The sequence below is a fragment of the Pagrus pagrus genome (assembly GCF_965226575.1).
Source record: "Pagrus pagrus genome assembly, chromosome: 1".
In the NCBI taxonomy this organism is placed as follows: Eukaryota; Metazoa; Chordata; class Actinopteri; order Spariformes; family Sparidae; genus Pagrus; species Pagrus pagrus.
This window is the reverse complement of record NC_140185.1, coordinates 30,832,909-30,853,144: the sequence shown is the minus strand read 5'-3', so window position 1 is coordinate 30,853,144 and position 20,236 is coordinate 30,832,909. Positions and strand designations below refer to the sequence as shown.

General features: G+C 40.9%; 2 protein-coding genes across 8 annotated transcripts; one reads left to right on the top strand and one right to left on the bottom strand.

The window, feature by feature from the left end:
• Nucleotides 1-5,950: 5,950 nt before the first annotated feature.
• LOC311258604 (putative gonadotropin-releasing hormone II receptor) lies at nt 5,951-10,504 on the top strand (the record flags this gene model as incomplete). Its single annotated transcript, XM_084355048.1, is given in 4 exon segments — nt 5,951-5,981; nt 5,984-6,543; nt 7,999-8,203; nt 9,507-10,504. Coding segments are annotated over 4 exon segments (1,323 nt in total). The 3' UTR covers nt 10,034-10,504.
• wdr93 (WD repeat domain 93) lies at nt 9,110-17,407 on the bottom strand. 7 transcript variants are annotated; one of them, XM_084354984.1, is made up of 16 exons: nt 17,315-17,407; nt 17,027-17,228; nt 16,727-16,791; nt 16,459-16,537; nt 16,289-16,374; nt 15,370-15,454; nt 14,951-15,095; nt 14,729-14,799; nt 14,404-14,493; nt 14,172-14,306; nt 13,841-14,048; nt 13,657-13,717; nt 13,378-13,534; nt 13,026-13,215; nt 12,757-12,882; nt 9,110-9,127 (listed from the first exon to the last, which is right to left on the bottom strand). In XM_084354984.1, the coding sequence occupies exons 1-15, from the start codon at nt 17,402-17,404 to the stop codon at nt 12,771-12,773; spliced, it is 1,776 nt and encodes a 591-aa protein (XP_084211110.1). In that variant the 5' UTR covers nt 17,405-17,407; the 3' UTR covers nt 9,110-9,127; nt 12,757-12,770. The 7 variants fall into 7 exon arrangements, with proteins under 7 accessions (XP_084211110.1, XP_084211109.1, XP_084211108.1 ...); XM_084354983.1 differs by lacking the exon at nt 9,110-9,127 and adding an exon at nt 10,654-10,737; XM_084354982.1 differs by lacking the exon at nt 9,110-9,127 and having other exon boundaries at nt 12,610-12,882.
• Between the last annotated feature and the right edge of the window lie 2,829 nt (nt 17,408-20,236).

Sequence of the window (20,236 nt, the reverse complement as noted above, 5' to 3'; positions counted from 1 at the left end):
AATCCAAAGTCTAAGAAAGTACTCAAACAACATTTATGTCCCATTTCAGTCCCATTAAAAATGCAATATCTCCTCATGTGAACCCCCCCAAAAAAACTTTTCTTATGTTCCTTTAAATAGAGAAAACTTTCACCACAGGCAAAAGGACTGTCTGGATCCTGTGCTGAATTTAGGATGATAATCTGAGAGCACAAATGCTCTTCTGTGAGAGGTTTAGCAGCGATATCTGGTTTAAAGCAAAAAGGGAGAACGAGTTGAAAGGAGGCCACAGTGACACGAAGACAACATTTTTTAAGCTTAAAAACACGACTGAGTGTGAATCTAAAGTACTGTGTTGTTTTGTCAGATGACTTCCCTTCCTGGGCTCTTGATGAGCGAAACCGGAAGACTGAGGTGACAAACTAACATCATGTTTTGGGTCAGCGTGTTCCCTTCCTTCCTGGCCGTGACAACGACACCGCATGAACGTCTATTTCGAAATTGGAACCGGGGAAAAATAATCCATCTCGTTAAAGCACAACAGATCCTGCAACATAAGGACAAGGACAAGGACAGAGTTTCTAATTATCGAAATGTGTTTCCTGTGCGTCTATAAACTTGACTTATGTAGATTCAACTGTTGTGAACTAACAGTCAGAAAGGTTTAATATAATATAATATAGGTTAGCCTCATCAGATATAATATAAAAATGTTCTTGCAGTTGTGAATATACTAGCTTGGATGGTGTGTAAGAAGGGGAAACGTTAGCGCCTGGCTCACACCGATAGACAGCCTTAACTGTGAATGACTCATAGTGACGTTTCAACCCACAACCTTTAAGTCTCGGGACAAACACTGAAGAGTGGGTGAAACATGCAGTTGAGAACACGTGACTGGGTTGAGCAAACAGTCGTCATACTGTCCATATAAGTTATTATCAATGCTGGTCGTATTGGTTCTGAGCGTGGGGGTAAGATAAAGACACGTTTTGAGGGGGTCGTGAGATGATAGAAGATGTAGGAAAGCAGAAAAATATACTAATGCAACATAAAAGTATCTTTCCAGATCCAGAAAAAAGAGGGACCCGCTCTTATGTGCTTACATTTGTTTGCATAAAAGTGTTTGGATCATCGTCCCTCACAATCAAATCAGGGAGGGCATGTCCGCTCGGACGCCACTGATTGCAATTCAACAAAATTTTCAAAAAAAAAGTGTGATTTGATTGTTCCATTTCATCGACAGCGATCCTGGAGGAGCACTACAAAATCTCTTACTCACTTGCACTTCAGCTAAATGAATATAAATCAGAGGAGTGTCCTGTGTGAATGCAGACATAAACACTTTGCAGCAACAGACTGAGAAACACACAGTTCCAGTTTCTGCACGAATAACCAATTACTCATCTCAATGAGTTCAATCCAGCACTGGCCAGCATCTGTACTCACAGTGATTCAAATGCACCATATAAAGTCAAAGAAGGGATTCAGGATGATTTTAGAATAAAACTAGACTCCTACAAACACTAAAACTCATTTTGGTATGTCCTTTACACGTGTGGTTAACGACCTTACTTTCTAGTTGAAGTAAGGTTTACATACACTTGTAAAGAAAAGAATTAAAGCCGACGAAGATACTTTGTTGTACAAATTGTAGAAGACAGAGGAGAGAGTTGATATCAACTTGTTTTCCATTTCTCATACAGCACCACCATGTACTGGACATTCGATTGTATAATTATGGCCTGACGGTGGCTCTCACTCTTCCCTTTAAATTAGAGTGGAAAGGGAAGAGAGTGGATTAATTACTCCCTGTCACCTCGCCTCCTTACCTTGACCTGTGTGTAAGTTTCAGTAAGACATTACCATGGAAACACAGCACCCTAGTTAGCTCGACTCTGATACATGTGTTAAATCTCTGTAACCGTTTTAATTAGACAGAGTAGAGGGCAAACCTCTGCCAGTGAAATATGTTAGTGAGGGTGTGTCTTTGACTACTGGCGACTTGATTTACATGAGGTGTAAATAAGTTAATGAGCATGTTTACTGAATGCTTTATCGGATAAAAGCCACTATCGGATTGTGAGAAATCTGATAAAAACACCTTGTTTTTTGCCCAATTTTCTGTTTTATTTGGCGCATGTATACCATCAATCGGTTTCTTTCATTCTTTTACATCTGCACGTGTGTAAAAATGTAAAAAAACAAACAAACCAGATGTTGTAAACAGTTTTACGTCATGTACTTGGAAAGAAATCCAACTAATTGACTGAATCATGTAAACAAATCGTTTTTTTCTTTTTTCCCCTCCATTATCGCATTACTAGAGTGAATGTAAACATGTCAAAAGAGATTATTATCATAACCTGATTATTCCCAGTTATGGGATTACTGCAGTCATGTAAACATACTCAGTTAATGACTGTAATGAGTAATCCTGCTAAAAACTGTCATCATTCAAAACATGCTGTTTGGTAATGTAAGGGGGGCGGGTTTCAGATCTTAAGCCTCCTGAACTGCTCGCAGACTCATCGGGGGGATAATATCAAACATGTTTGATGTTTATTATTTAAAATCTGAATGATTGTATCGATGCTTTCTGAGCTGGACCACCACAACCAATGACGGAGGCATCCCGGAGCAGCTGACGGCGCTGCAAAGCATCCATAACCATTACAGCCCTTGAAGCTAACGTTAGCTGGCATGCAGCTGCAGACAGAAACTTAAAATCTCACCTACAGTTCTCACTGAAAATAAAGTACTTGACTGTGTGTGCTTCCCCATGATATCACGTGAGAAGGATCATGTGTGAGCCCAGCTTCAGTCTACAGAGCCATCAAGCCAGAGCGCTAAAGTCACACCGCCCACTGCTACAGAGCGGTGTGAGCTGTTTATTGGAAATGTATTTTTGGAGGTGTTGTGTGATCAAACTGCGCAAAATTTGACGCTGCACTTTCTTGGGTCCTCAGCAACAAACCTGCCAAATGTGGAATAGATCGGACCAACTGTTCTTGCAATATGTGAATAACAGACAGACAGATAGACAGATAGACATTCTTTACTATATAGTTAGAAGACAGTCAGCAGTGTGTCCATTAGCCAACAAGTCTTTATGCTAAGCTAAGCAATTCGGCTTTAGTTAATATCTACAGACGGTGAATAAATGTTATTCCCAAAATGTCGAACCACTCCTTTAAATAACATTCAGCACCAGGACTTCTGGTGAGAAGCTTCAAAGATCCAGATTTGGACAAATTTCCAAACTCTGCCCTACGACCAGATTGTTAGTTTTCTAACTACAGAAATAACTCCAGATCCATTTGTGATGGAAATGATTTCACATTTTTCTCCTGTCTTTTTTAATTTTAACACACACATTCTCTCTAATCTTCAGATTCAGCTGACAGGTTTTTTCATGGTCAATGAATATTGTTTTCAATAGCAGCTCTGCCTCTCAGCTCATGAATCATGTTTTATGTAATAGTGCAGCTTTCACTGGAGGATCTCATTCAACACTGGCACACCACAAACTGTGATTTTATCATTAATATTTTTTATTTACATTTTTAGTCAAGATTGCGACTTTTTTCTTCCTGGCTTTATTTTGAAAAAGATAATTGGTGCGTTTTTGGCATGTAGTGATCACCAATCACAGATTACTCGCCCTCATGTGAGTCTTTTTCTTTTCTAACACATTTGTCAGGGAATATTGACTTGAGCACGGTCCACTCCCCGGGGGGGGGTTTGTGTTTCACGGGTCTGATTGGTGTGTGTGGATAAAGGTGGAGCGGGCTGGACTGGGAGCGCACAGGACGCACCGGGTGGTGGAGGAGCTGGACATCTGTAGAAGCTGTCAGCGAGACTGCACGCTTACAAAACTTCTCATCTCATCTATGTATGGAAAAACAAACGGGCACTCACACCCAACACGAAGCGTCCGACCTGCTGTGGTTTTTAAAAAATGGGTTCCCAGGAGTGCGCACAAGGAGGCGAAGCGCACAGCTCTCCCCACTGCCTGTGAACGTAAGTTTGCTTCTTTGTGTTTTTTTGCAGATGTGGAAATCTTGAATTGATCAGCGTGTATTTAAAAAATCATTCAAATCAAAGTTGGACTGGATGTGCGTGTAAGTAAGTCCTTGCTGTGTGAGCAGTTTTAAATGTAGTGTGATCAGGCTGCAGGGCGAGAACATGTCTAATAATTCATGTATGTGTTATCAACATACTGTCGATGTTCCTGACGAATCGCAGAAGATTTCGTTAAATTAATCTTTAATTTTTTGCACATTTTTAAATTCACATATAGATGAGAGAGAGAGAGAGAGGCTGGATGACTGACAGGGCGTGTGTGCATGTCTGTTTGCTTACTTGAACTTAAATAACTGTTTTTCACATCAATTTTTGACACAGAATACGTTTACATTAACATTATTTACATGTTTTTTACATGTCATGATAAGATTTATATCATACCTGATGTATGTGAGACACCACTGTCCTAAAAACCCTCTTGTGAAGTGAGAATCCTTCTGAAAGCAGGCAGACCGTGGTTTGATAGTTTGTATTCTTAGAATCAGTCTAATGTCTAGTGATGCAGCTGTGATGCATGTATTTATATTCATTTAGTGGTCTGCTGAGGGGAAGTTCAGCTGGCATGATCAGCACAAGTGATGCAGCTGTGGGCTAGTATAGTAACAGTAAACACACAGTCTGGCAGCCAGATATTAAATGAACCAGGCCACTGAAAGAGGTTGACTGAAATCCGTCTGCATGTGTCTGCTGTTTGCATTTCAGACCAAAAGTCGCAGATATAAAGATGATTTCTTTTTCTTGTTGCAGTTTATCGGGAGACAGTTTTTTGTTTGGGCTCACACAACAAAGATCAACTCTCATATTTCCATTTAAAAAATTGATTTAGAGATCAACATTGTTATTATTCGGGCTGCGACAATCGATATATCACAATTTCCAACTGCAAAAAAACCCCCGTCTTTAAAGAAACAATATGTAGATTGTAGAGTGCGATGTGGCGCCCCCCACAGTCTCTGAGTGCAACACCACTGTGGTAAATGCAAATCCCAGGTCTGTAACAGTTGTCAGACGTAACGTAGGTGCTAACTACAAACAAAACTCATAACGTCATAACGATGTTATGTGTTGAAAACTTGTGTCGTGAAGTAAACGTGTGTGTAACGCTGTGATCCGACGCTCTCACTGAAGTTACATAGTGCAGGAATAAGTGTAAGACAGACACCATTCACTGTACCATCAAAATGATTTTGAAGCTGTTATTTGAAGATAAAAAATCACATAATGTTGCTTTAAATTGCTTCTCAATAGCCCAAAACCAAAAGACATTTAATTTTTACCAAAAATGTCAAAGAAAAGCAGCAAATCCTCACATTTAATACGCTTAAACCAGCAAATATCTGATGTTTCTGCTTGAAAAAGGACTTAAAACGATCACCTGATTAACAAAATATCCAGAAATTAATTTCCTTTCGATCGACTAATCATTGAAGCTCTATTATTTTAACAAAATGGCAACCTTTGTTTATTACATCTGGTACTAAATGAATCTTTCCTGTTATGTTGTTATAAATAAGTCATTCTGAACAGCACGTGACGTTTGTAAATTGTAGTCCAATATTAGCAGGATTACTATGCACGAGCTCGAGGAAAACATGGACTTAAATTTAATATGAACTAATGTACTGTCTTTATAATTTACAGCGTCCCTCACAGCTTGTTGGCTCCAGCTTTCCACCACTTTGAACTGGAACACCAATGAGACTCTCATATATGCATATTACTTCCTCTTGATGAGCCCCTGTATTATTCATTCATAGGATGTTTTGTATCTCTCATTACACATGTTTGGATGATCCGCGCCCACTCCTCTGCCCCTGACTCATCCCTCTTGCCCCCTTGCTGATTCCCTCTATTTGATCTCCTCTCGTTCCCAGCGCTGATCTTCATGGTGGATGAGCAGAATGTTTCTCCCTCTGCGGGCGTCAGAAAATGAACACCACTCTGTGTGACTCTGCCGCGGCCATGTATCACCTGACGACAGACCACCAGCTGAACGCCAGCTGCAACGACTCCACTCCCCCGTCCAACTGGACGGTGGGGGGCGGCGCCCTGCAGCTGCCCACGTTCACCACAGCAGCCAAAGTCAGAGTGGTCATCACCTGCATTCTCTGCGGTGTATCGGCCTTCTGCAACCTGGCTGTGCTGTGGGCGGCACACAGCGATGGGAAGCGTAAATCCCACGTCAGGGTGCTGATTATCAACCTGACCGTGGCTGATCTGCTGGTGACCTTCATCGTGATGCCTGTGGACGCTGTTTGGAACATCACAGTCCAGTGGCTCGCCGGGGACTTTGCCTGTAGGCTGCTGATGTTTCTGAAGCTGCAGGCGATGTACTCCTGCGCCTTCGTCACCGTGGTAATCAGTCTGGATAGGCAGTCAGCCATCCTAAACCCTCTGGCTATCAATAAGGCCAGGAAGAGGAACAGAGCCATGCTGACTGTGGCGTGGGGCATGAGTGTGCTCCTGTCAGTCCCTCAGGTAAGGGCAGGTATCCCAGCTGACGTCACACACCAGAGGTCGGGACTGATTTCCGTTAGATTAGACTAGAAACAGGTTTTCATTAAACATGTCCTGTTGAGGAGAACATGGCCACCTTTGGTACTCTCATAATTCTAACTTTGGTGTAAGTTGTTTACATGAATGTTGCTGACATTTTGTGGTATGCTGAGGGGAAGTTAAGCCGGCACGATCAGCACAAGTTAGGCAGGAAATCAGTTGGAAGTTTCCTGGAAATGTATTAAAGAAATTACTGGATCTGTAAAGTGTTGCTGAAAACCATAAATGACCGTTTCTTTCAAATGAAAAGTATGAAATGTGTGGCTGCCAGTTGGCCTCCCAACATCTGACGTCTGACACAAAGACGAGCCCATCTGCAGTGATGGAAGAAGTACAGTATTTAGATGTTTTACTTGAGTAAAAGTAGTGACATATTACACAGTAAAAATACTCTGTTACAAGTACAAGCCCTCTGTTGAAAATGTTACTGAAGTAAAAGTTTTAGCAACAAATACAACTTAAGTATCAAAAGTAAAAGTACTCATTGGTCAGCAGAATGGCTCCTGCCATTGCTGTCCGTCTGCATCATAAACTATATTATCCTTCTATCTATCCTTCATCCTATATTATTTCTATAATGTTGTGGCTGTGAGGAACCCTCTTTAATCTGTTAAGTGCTGTAATCTCAAAGAAGAGTAACTAAAGCTGTCAAGTAAATGTAGTGGAGCAGAAGTTTCAAGTAGCATTAAATAGAAGAATTCAAGTAAAGTACATCAAAATTGTACGTAAACTGTCATTTTTCATTATTATATTTATGTTGGAACCAACAAAATGAAGGCTGCATTACGACACAAAGGAAGCAGGTCTGCTATAGTGCAAAGAAAATGTGATTCTTGGTGTTTTTTGCTTTGGACACTAGCCAGGCTGCCAGCAGTAGCCATGATGAGTTAAGACGGCTTGTTTATTCAGTTATGGCAATACTGTGCATCAAATAAACATTTATAAGTATGTATTACAACCCTATTATTACTGTAAATTGTACCTTTCTGAGTAGTGCACCTTTAACATCAAAATTGTATTAATCACCATGTGGGAAGCTTTGCAGGCGAGGGCAAATATGAACAAGCAGGGGTGGCGGGAGGACAGGATAAATATATATTTGGTACAGCTTTTAACCGGATCATTATGAAATGATTCAAATGACACACAGTCTCAGAGAAGACCAGCAGTGTCTTTGTGGGTCATGAGCCACAAGACCCACTTCCTCACCGCAGATATAAAAATTAGTGTAGGTTGGGTGTTTTTGAGGCAGCCTCTGGGTCAGGTCAGGTCAACTAGAGCATGGAAAGTCATCAATGACACATGAGGAGCAGACAGATGTAATCTCACATGACCAAAGATGCCGAATGTCTAGTTGTTTTTTCGTTCCCTCCTCAGATATTCCTTTTTCACAACGTGACCATCGTCCAGCCGGAGGACTTCACTCAGTGCACCACACGTGGGAGTTTCGTCAGTCACTGGCACGAAACGGCCTACAACATGTTCACCTTCTCCTGCCTGTTCCTGCTGCCGCTGGTCATCATGATCACCTGCTACACCAGGATCTTCTGTGAGATCTCCAAACGACTGAGAAAGGACAACTGTGAGTTCAAACTGCGTCTGAAACTCTGTGGGTCAGCTTAAGTCGGTGATTACGCACATTTGCGAGGCGCTTTAAGGCTTTTTGTTTTTCAACTCGCACAGAGCTGTAGAGGATTTTACTGCCAGTCCATAACAAAGAACCTGACAAGTAATGTGAGCAGCATTGAAAAATGATCCTCCAAGCCGTAAACAATATGGCTTTTTGAATGAGATGTTGCGGTGAGGCTCTAGGGAAGACAATGCAGATCTGTTAGTCGAGTTGTCTGTCCACCACTTTGTTCCAGACTGATGTATCTCAACAATTATCTGATGGATTGCCGTGAAATTCACAGTTCCCTCAGGATTATTCTGACTGATTCTGGTGATCCCCTGACGTTTCGTCTAGCTCCATCATGTGAGCGGGTTATTTGTCATGGAATTAGGCACAGGCATCCGTGGATATCCAGATATCCAAAGGATGAATTTTAATAACATTTGTGAATCCTTAACGTATACCGTACTGAATTTCCTTTACTCATTAGCTCAGTTAGCCGTGCAGCTAGCGGTGCTCAGGGACCAGGGGACTGTCAAATGTTTACACTGCCGGCACAGGATCTTTGGACCTGGACAGGCTGGGGCTAGCTAGTTAGCGTGCTAACTTAAGTAGATATCTCTGTTAGACGTCATAATGTCAAAACTGCAATTTATTCGCCCTCTGTTGTTAATTTTGGGTAAATTTTTTTAAACGTTTTACACAATAATTCTTACATATTTCCCCAAGGCTGTGCGCAACACTATCTGTGTGAGTAAAACTATCTGCATTACAAGTGAAACTTAAAGCAGCTATAAGGTACTTTAATTTTCTGTTGACTCTGGCGGCCCCTGTGGACAAGGACCACTGCCTCCTGTGGTAAAGACCTGGATCTGGCTGGTGTGTGTGCATCTGCTGTGGAAGAGAGTGAAAAAAAGACATGCATTTGTAATAATGTCGCACAATCACACTACAGAGCAGCTTCTTTCCTCAGGCTGTGAGGCTGCTCAATTCATTCTCATCACTCCGCCATAAAAATAGTTTTCATTAAGAGGAATCCAACCCGAAGGCATTAAGAAAACAATATCGAAGAAGCCAATAGCCTCGCTGAAGGTCCTTCGCTTAAGCAGGTCGTTAAGCGGCATCAGTATTTAATTGAGACGGTTTCATAACCAGCTGAACGTCCCTTGTAGTGCATTTAAAAGCATTGCAAAGAAATGATGTTTCTTTATGTTTATTGTTTGCAATCAAGCCTTTTATAATTAATTGTTTTTGTCATCTGTTGTGCTCCCAGTGCCCTCCAATGAAGTGCATTTGCGGCGTTCGAAGAACAACATCCCCAGAGCCCGGATGAGAACTCTGAAAATGAGTATAGTGATCGTCTCGTCTTTCATCATCTGCTGGACTCCGTACTACCTGCTGGGCCTGTGGTACTGGTTCTTTCCTGACGACCTGGAGGGGAAGGTCTCCCACTCACTGACCCACATCCTGTTCATCTTTGGGCTCGTCAACGCCTGCCTGGATCCGGTCATCTACGGCCTGTTCACCATTCACTTCCGGACGGGGCTGCGGAGGTATTACCGCAATGCCGCCGCGGCGTCTGACCTCGATAACAACACGGTTATAACCGGATCTTTCACGTGTGCTGCCAACTCTCTGCAGCTTAAAAGAGAGGTGAGCCCGGCCAGCCAGGAGAGGTTCATGTTGTGCAGCGACAGCCACAGCAGAGAAGAGTCCACTCCATCAAGAAGCAGCTTTTTAACAGTGGACAAGGACGCAGAGAGAGATCCTCACCAGTTCAGCTCTGACAGCATCTTATGAGGAAATGACAGGGCCGAGGCTCCCTGACAGTTGTTACGTCCTGTGTATGACTGTTTTATTGGTTCAGTGTCTGACTGGGTCGTGTATTCCTTGAAAACTACATGTCATTTTGGCTTGGTTCAAAAATCTTAACGCATTTCTGTAGTTGCTGGTTGAAAATACAGAACTCGAGGGAGGAGGAGGAGGAGAAGCTTCATAAAATAAATACGACTTCACGAACATAACCAGCTCCAGTCATGAAGGAACGTTTGGTGCTCTGTAAGTTGTAACTCGTGTTCATCTTGAATTAAATGTATTCACTGTGATTTGGAGTTTCTATTGTGAATCCATTGCTGCTGGAAATGTTCCCTGCGGGGAGGGGCATTTTCACACGTATAGATGAATTTGCAAGGACGCGAATCCATCTTGAGCAGCAAAGCCGTGCAATTTCTGTGCAGATCTCTTGTGCCAACACATTTCTGTGTCTGTAATGATGTGTAGCAGTAGGATCCCTGAGGGTACCGCTGCCTATAATCAGTAATGAGTCATAGTCGAAAATGAAAAGGCCATTTCTACCCTAGAATCGTAACAAACCAATGTGTGGCGGTGGACTTGAAAAATTATTGAAAAAAAAAAGACTTTCTTCTTTTGTTCAGAACAAAGGCCCGGTGGGTTCAGGTGCAGCGCCACTATCATTTCATCAAGTCCTCGATGATTAGAGGAACCTCAATGCAGACAAGTGGGAGATTGATTTTTAGTATTGTAAGTATTGTGTCACTAACATTGTTGCAAGTTGTGCTTTTTTGTGTCTTACAAAACCCATAATGCAGCTGGAAAATGTATTTAATCTGTGCAGTTTGTGAAATACAACAGTAACAACAGCTGCTGTATTTCTTATGTGGAAGATTATTCTGGTCACGTTCTCCTCACGCCTCAAGACATAATCATTTTAAACTGAGGTAAGAAACTGAAACCATTATCTTAATTGATGCCAGTGTCGCCCAACGAAAACGAGTACACAATTTTTTTCTTCGATTCTTTTTTCCATTTTATTATTAATTTCTCAATTTATAATAATCAATTAGCTCGATCAACCAATTAATCACATGATCTGCAAAGCCCATCACATGTTCCCAGAGGCCAAGATGTCCTCAAATTGTTTTTTTTCTTCTGTCTGATCAACCATTCAAATTCAAGTTATTCATTTTACTGTTATAAGTAAGAAAAAAAGAGAAAACATATAAAGAAAATATTCAGATGTGAAAGGCTGCAGCCTCTTCCAGCTGTCATTTATGGAAATGTGCTTATCGCGTTTAGTTAGATGAGAAGATCGACACCACTCTGTGCTGTCTGTCCATTCGATATGAATATGCCGCCAACGGTCGGTTAGCTTAGCTTAACATAAAAACTGGAAATGGAGAGCCGGTTAGCCTGACTATGTTCAAGTGTAATATAGTTTACCACCAGCTCACAAATCAACATGTTAGGACTACTTTTTGTTGAGTTGTGAACAAAAATGAAGTGTAACTTTCTAAGCAGCTTACTAAAGATCATAACAAACCCAACAGCAAACAGTGACAAGGATTAGAGTAAAGTCTCTAACTCGTTCTAGGTGCTTGGTTTAATTTGAGAAGTCATTGTTTTTAACCGACTGATTCTTCTCACTGTTCACATTAACAAATGCCAAACTCTTTGTATAGAGCACCTGTGCTTTCATTACACTCTCAGTGGCGTGTGGCCCTTTGGCATTAACCCTCAGCAAAGCTTTGTAGAAATTCAAATGAAGCTTTCAGGAACATATTAAAATCAGTATCAGTCCTCACTGACAGAGAGAGACGACACAATAGGATCTGATAGGACCGGAATACAAATGATGCAACAATAGAGCTAAATGTCAAAAAAACAAACAAAAAAACACTGAAATAAACAACACGAGCACACCAGTCTAAACTCAAACAGGGAGCCAATCAGGAATAATTCTCCAGCTGCACTGTCCTGATTGGTTATAGACAAACAATATGGAATCCAATAGATAAAGATCTTCAACATCTATTTCCAAATAATTAACAAAGTACCTGGCACTCAGTGAAGACAGACAGACATTATTTAGCAGCAGATTATGCTCCCTTGAATACCTAAGAAGGGTCAAGAGTGTCCCCCCTTGCTTTAATGTCCTTCTCAGTCTTCTCAGTCAGGTCATAGGGCCAAAGAATTTATTCAAATTCCCATTAAATTAAAGACTGTAACATGTTTACAACCGTTAGGTAGCCAAGAACATACTGTCACAGCTAGTCAAAGCCCTGAACGGTTTTTAAGAGCATCGCATGCCAGATTATAAAGTTTTAATTAACTTAATCAAATTAAGAAAGACCTTTGCACTCTGTACTAGTTTTTTGTGACATTAAAAACACGACATATTCATCACATCACATATTCAAGGACCCCAAAGGCAACAAATTGCTAACGTTTCACGACCCAATGCAACCCTTTCATTATGAGCTTGAATACACTCATCCTTTTAAAATACATATGAGAGATGGCCTACCAGCACCACAGATCTGAAAATGCTGCCTTAATTAACCCAAGAGACACAGTGATGTCTTTTCGACAGAGGTTCCACGGAGTCTCTTTAATTTATACATTTATTTAAAAAAAAGAGGAGCCCTTGTATATCGTCCTGCACAAGAATTGCTATAGAAGTAGCTTTAAATGACATGAAATAAACATGAAACACTCTATAGCACCTCAGTGCAAAAAGTCACTTCCTACTGCTCTTCAGCTGGCTGCAGCCCTGCTGTGTCTCCGCAGTTTCCTGTAGCTGCCTCCAGGTCTGTGTGATAGCTTTGGTCCTTTCATCCACAGACAGCGCTCTGCACATGAAAACACACAGTAAGAGACACATGAAAGAAACTGTTTCAACATTCAAACATGAATAGCTTTCTCCACGTCTTCTAACTCATCTCTAGAGTAAATTTTCTAAATAATTGGACACCACATATAAAAAGAAAACAACCTTTGCTGAAGGTAGAGATCACAGGTTTCCTCTAGAGTGACACAGCTCAATGTTTCTTGTTGCTGCGGGGAGACTGGCGGTGGAACAATATACTGCTTAATGATATCAGACTCTCCAAAATGGAAGATGAGAAGCTGACTCTGGCTTCCTCCTTGAGAAGATGAACTGCAGCTGGGGTCCTGGTCACCTGCTTGAGACATGAAAGCTTCAGTCACAGTAGTTCAATCTCATGTCACCTTGTTTGTGCAGCTCTGATGCTAACACTTCCATGCTAACATGGACTTACTGACTGTCACTTCTTATAGAACGTCACCAGCGATTCCCTTCTCAAAACTTGTCTCCCGTGTGTTACCTTTTATGAGGAGAGCTCGCAGTTTGGTGTTCAGAGCATAAACAGGATTGCAGGGAGCAGCAACCAGATGAGATGTGGGAGGAATCAAGAGGCACACAGTGGTTTTGTTAACGACATCTTGGAGGAAAATTCTTCCATTTCTTTGCACCACAAGCGACTAGTTGAGGCGAGAAAAAAAAGACAGATGGAGCGAAAGAGGTGAAAATTACAAAACTGTAGCTTCTGTAACAAATCCTTTTGAAGCTTTAAACTTTTTAAAAACTATTTCAGTGTTTTTACCAAGCTCTGCAGGAATGGCACTGATGCAGTGACAGTCAGGAGGTCCCCGCTGTGTTTTGGCCTTTAGAGATACAGGAAATAATGTGTAAATGTGTTTTGACTGATACAATAGAACTGCGTTTCATTTGCAATTCAAAAGTTCGATGCAAACGTTAAATATGGAAATATGTAGAAGTCAGGTCACCTTTCAGTGAGCTGCATTGTGCAGGATCGTGTCCCTCGTCCTGTGGTGACTGCGTGAATTGCTCCACCTTTACACCGCACCAACAGATGGACTTCTGCGGAGGTAAACGTCTGGGAATCATCAGTAGACACAGGCCAGTCATCCACAAACTGCATCTTGGAAAAGGGACTGTCTGTCACTGTGACTGGGACAACAGACAATGGAGACGCTGAGGGAAAGACAAGAAAAGGAAATTAAAACAGGCAATAACCTTGTTTAACATCCAAAAATGGCTGTTAGCTTGGCAGTTACACACAACTAAATAAAATACCTCACCATGCAGTTTACTGACCAGATTTTCTGTCCCAGACACACACCAAACCATCGTGGAGCCCAACAGCTATGTAGCGTGTGCATCTACTGACAGCAGAGCAGAGGATTTCCTTTGCATTTGGCCACAACACATCTGGCATTGGTTCCACATCTGCTTCAAAAAGCAGACACGAGCTCTTAACAACAGGCGGCATATTTTTAAAGTGGTGCTTGTGATCATACAGCTGATTCATCTCAAATAAATATCCTACCTGGTTTGCTCTTCGGTGCTTTCTGCAGCAAATACTGAAGAAGATTATGGCTGCCGCTCCACCACACGCAGACAGCAACAGGCAATCCTGCTGAGATTAAAGATGACATTAACGGGAGCAGAGCCCTGTCACTACCTGCCTTAATAGAGGCTTAAATGAGTACGAGGGATAAAATCCACAGGAATTAGCTATTCATTAAAACACAAAGACCCAGTTTATGATCTATTATTCTGGGAGCTGCCAAATGTTGTCAGTGGAAATGGCTCTGAAAAAGTACGAGCCAATTGTTCATCACTAAAATTTTAAATATTCCTCTTTTACAAACCTGGCTGAGACTTTGCTTTGCTCTCATCACGATTTGGACCACAAGGCAGAAGAAAGTGGTGGGTGCAACGTCTGAAAAACAGATGCCATGTAACTGAGACAAGAGGAGGGCTGAGAATCTGCATTTACATTTACACGGGCACAGTTTTCTACAGTCTACAACAGAGCTATCACAGCAGCTCAGCTGTGAATGTTAAGCATATTTGTGTCAACTTTATCGGACCTCGGGCTTTCATTTGTTTCCTTCGTCTTTCCTACGTCTGTATTAAAAGCCCGACGACTGCAGCTGGTGTCCACGTCCAGAGCCAAACAGTGTGTCAAAAAGTCCATCGTCTGCAAGACCTCGAGTGGACCGTCCGCAGCAGCGCCTGCAAACAGCAGAAATGTTTGGTTCTGACTCAGCTGCATTATGCGTGTTTATTGCTTTACATTTATTTGCAACAGCAACAAAGAGGGAACTGGTGTGACACTTACACACAGTCATTTAAACAAGAGATATATAATCACTGGCAGAGATGCATACAGGCCACGCACACACACACACACACACACACACACACACACACACACACACACACACACACACATACACACACAAAATCGATCAATTATACTAGATGGCAGTTGTGTGTGATAAAATACCTGCTGAAATTTGAAGTGGCTTGATTTCAATCACCATGGCAACTGGAGACCATTTCATATCCACATGTCCGGATGAGTTTGAGTGCTGAGGATATATTTTTTTAAAAATCCAATGCTGTTAACATTTTTTCGCAAAATAATAATAATAATAAAAAAGTTACAGATAATGATACATATTTGTATCTGGCAGTTAAAATGGAATAAGTTATATTCAACTTGGAAAATACCCCAAAACAGCGGAAATATTCTTAACAGTAACAGCCTGGTTCGTAACAACAAAGGTGAAAGGAGGGGAAAATGTACTACGGTAAATATGTGCACAGAGACGGGCATTAACCACATAAACTGACAGCGTGATTGCAACACATTTCAAGCTTAGTGCTCCTTCTCAGGCAGCATCTTTCTGCCATTCTATGCCTGTATTTGTGCACACGTTTGGCATTTTCTCACTTTTCAAGATCCAACGGCTCATCTCCTTTTTTCTTTGTTTAATGACTTCAATGAAAAATAATCAGATGGTAGTTGCAAATCATATTTCACTGTTTCTACAATGCCTAACTCACAATCTTGTTCAACCCAGCCGATCCATTACACTGCGTGTTTGTCAAGATAATCCGTTCACATGACAGGTGTGATATATCAATATGCTGATTAAACAGCGTGACCAGTCCAAAGTCACATAAACAATATCACTGCTTAATCAGCTTCTTGACATGTCACACCTGTCACGTGGAGGGATTATCTCGAAAGAAAGGAGAAACGCTCACTTATACGTATTTTAACAAATCTATGCTCACATTTTGAGAGAAGTAAGTATTTTGTGTACACAGAAAGTCTTAGATGTTTATTTCAAATCATGGGAAATGGAGGCAAAAACAAGTGTGTGTAGTTTTGCTGAGTATAAATTTCAGCACAATACCTGTTTCTGTGCGAGTGCCATCTCTAACTCTTTCAGCCATGCTTCTAAGGGGAAGTGATAGACCTCGAGCCGAAGAGCACCGTTGCCTGACGGAAGGTGTGAAATTCAAATGGTTCAGTTAATTAAAATCACATAATAAGCGTAGCTCAAAAAGAAAAGTCTGTACTTACAGCTGATCGATGCAGCTCCATAATCTCCCCCTTCAGATACCTCAAATGTCAAGCAAATGCTCCTTTCGTTGATGTTTTCCTGATATTGAAAAGAGCTTTTAAGTATGTTTTTTATCACATGAAGTCAAAAATAAAAAAATAAATCTATAAATATTCTCTTCACATTTATCCTGCTTATTTTCTTTCTTTCTAAAATATGAAAACTTGGTGGTGGACAAACATTACATGACAAGGTATATCTCAAATAAATGACAACGACAATACACACCATGATGTTAATAACATGGAGAAGGTGAATGTCTTCACAGTGACATGCAAAGACTCTGGCAACACCTGCAGTGGAAGATGATAGCAGCTGATATCAGGATGATGATGATGATACATTTTCCATAAACTACCTATTTCTACGGGTTTCGAAACAGTTTTAAAACCTTTATCTTTTCTAATTGTCCGGTGTTTTTGTCTCAGTTTGGTGCAGCAACAGCAATTTGTTAAAATGCAACCGCCTATCCAGAGAGTGAATACAAACTTAACAGGAGCTGAAGAGAAGCCGTGACGTGCTACCCACCCATATCATCAACGGTGCCGAGCAGATAGGCCGTCTCAGCCATCCTGGTCATTTGAATAGATGTAATCTCGACTCTGTCCTGCAGCCACTCTGCAGCACAGCTCAGAGAGGATGCACACCACACAGACAAGCCCTGGCAGTGACCCAGACTGAGGTACCTGCCGTCCTCTGAGCACGCCAGGCAGTTGGTGCCCTCTGGAAGCTGACGGGAAAATCACAACCGTGAAGAATGAATACCTACGGTCCGCCCACACAATGACCAGATGCGTTTAAACTCCTTCTCTGTACCTGTGTCGCACTGGACGGCTCCGATGTGGGTGTTTCCGTTTTGCAAGCTGCTTCCATTTCTGAGTCGGGGGTACCTTTTCTGGTGTACATGGACAACCTGTGACCAAAACAATGTTCAATTTATACAAATCACTGTCTGTAACCTGCTGAATGTAACACTACAATAGCCGGACAAGAGAGTACAGCTAGTTAATCATTAATACTGTCTTTGTGTTATCATTAAAGTCTAAACATGAAGACATATATCTTACTACTTAGAAAAGTAGTCATCATACAGAACTGAGTGTTACATTATATACTGAAATATTACTGATGCGTCAATGTGTAGGAAGCATTTTAATGTTAAAGCTGAACTCATTCTAACTACTTTATATATTACTGGGTGGTTTAATTTATAACAATGCTTCATATACTGCATATATATATATAATACATCAATGTATTTGTTTATTTTTTATTCATATTAATAATCTGAATCTGCAAAGCAACTAAATAAAGTTATCAAATAACTGTAGAGGTGTGTGAAAAGTACAATGTTTGCCTTCAAAATGTAGTAGAGCAGCCTACCTCAGAACTGTGTGTAGTACTTGAGTAAACTAAAGTAAACTAGTGTACTCATCACAATAAATACATATATTGATACTGTGTGGGTTTGACTGAGACTAAGACATTTTGCTGTTGTTTTTATATTTTACAAGCTGACTAAAATAAAGCTAACGAGCGGTGTAGCTTTGTGTTTTGGTGGTGGAGGGGGTGAAAACAATTAGCTTATTAGCCACAGTCAGGCTAACACAGCTGACGCCAGCTACACCCTCCACGCTGGAAAGTCTGAACTCACAGTGACCTTTTGGTTGGCTGTTAATTAAAAGACACAATCACTTCTTTTAAATGTCATTATTACATTTGACTTCATTAGCCGGCGGTCTTACCTTCACCTGGCTGCTGCTGTTAACATGGACACATTAGCAGCCTGGGAGGGAGCTGAGTGCGTCACGGTCGTCATGGCAACAGGGCCTCCATGGACACGCTCCCTGGGTAAAGTACTTTAAAGGTGTATTTACCTCCACGACCAGGTCAATACCATCGATTCTCCACTTTTACGGTTGTTCTCGAGGAGTATGAAGTCCAGCTTCTGAGGGGTCATCATGCAGGCTTTGTTTCCCAGCTTACAACCCTCAAAATTCAGTCAAATCAATGGTGAGAAATGGCATAAGCAGTGTTATTCATAGAGAAACATTGGTTTTCACAATTTTTTTTTTTTTAATTAAATTGACCTCTCTGATTGTAAGTCACATATAGTTTTGTGTTAAAAGGTATATAAATTGTAACTAATGGGTTTTATTAACAGTAAGTGAGACATTTACTGTTGCTTAAAGAGGCGGTGTGTAGTTTCAGGGAAGAAATTCAAACTCAGAATTTTTATATTTACAATATTAATGAGAACTTATTAAATATATATATATATTTACCATAATTGAATAAACATGCTGTTCTCAGAGGAAGATAAGGTCCCCAGAACACTGTGTGAAGCTAGAAAGGTGGCAGGGTCCGCCAAATGTGAGCAAAGTAAAACAGTGTCAAATTGTGTCGTCCTTTAAGGTCAGTTTGTTTATTTAGTTTGTTTAAGCATTAAACAAATAAATCAGTCAATAAAGAAACTTTCTTTTCTGATAAAAATGTCTTCCCCAAAACTACATAGTGCACCTTTAATGGTTTACACAGCCATTACAAAGAACAACTTCTGGGTTGCCAGATTGTGAAAAAAATTCCTCTGGCCATCTCCCTTATCCTTTCTATTAATGTTGAAATGTGTTAAAGGGGTAATACATTTATTTCAGTCTAAGTTTATTTCATTACCAGGTCGTTTTAAAACCTGGCAACCCAAAAGTCCCAGCACCAGCTAACGAACACATGAATCACAGTCCTGTATTTGATGACAACTGCAAAGCTAAAAAATGTTGCGATTAAAGCTGAAATGAATGATGGTGATCAATTAATGATGCAGATTACCTGATAAGCTTGCAACACAATACAATCTGAGGCAAAAGTTACTTTGATGTTTTTATTCTGTTGAACTTTGCACAACTTGGAAAAGAGAAAGTATACATTTGTAAAATTCAGTTCATAGTGCATACTCTCTTCTCTGACTCCTCCGTGACCAGGATGACACTTTCCCTTCAGCAGGTACATAAAAACACCTACTGTGCAGCACACGCTGGTGCCTTGTTAATATTCAGCGCCGGTCCAAGCAACAAAACACCGTATGAACTTGTGATTAAGACTCGCACGGATAAATTAAATTCATGTAGTGATTTTGTAAGGAATCTCAACCATTTCCCCCTTGAAGCTTTCTCATAGCTCACATGCACTACCTGCAAGTGATTGAGCATTGTTATTTTAACAACGGACATTTTGTGCTTGAACCACTGAATACCGTCATCCAATCAAACTGCTCCGTGTGCTCACAGCCGAGTCAGATGGTTTGTAAGTAGGAATATCAGCCGCAGTATGAACCAAAGCGATATTCCTAATGATAAATACCTGACCGTATATCTCAATGACGATTATGAACATAAGAGTACCAGAAGGATTACAAATGCAGCCGAGGAGAAAGCCACACAAAACTGTGCACTAAACAAGTTTTACATTACAACAGAAACATTTTCCTCCAGAAAGTAATATTCGAAACGTGTGAGAAAGCCACTGTTGGCGTTCATTCGAGCAGTGAAATGGCGAAGACGTGTTTAAATATAACAGCTAGCAGTAATATAAGGCAGATAACAGATGTGTGTGGGTAATGTGTCCTTGTTGATATTGGCAGTTTGAAGATTTTTTGTCCTATAAAAGTGTAACCTTAAGGCTTCTACGTCATCGACTGCGTGGTAACATTCAGTACAAAAAACTGCGACCATGGTGAACAAT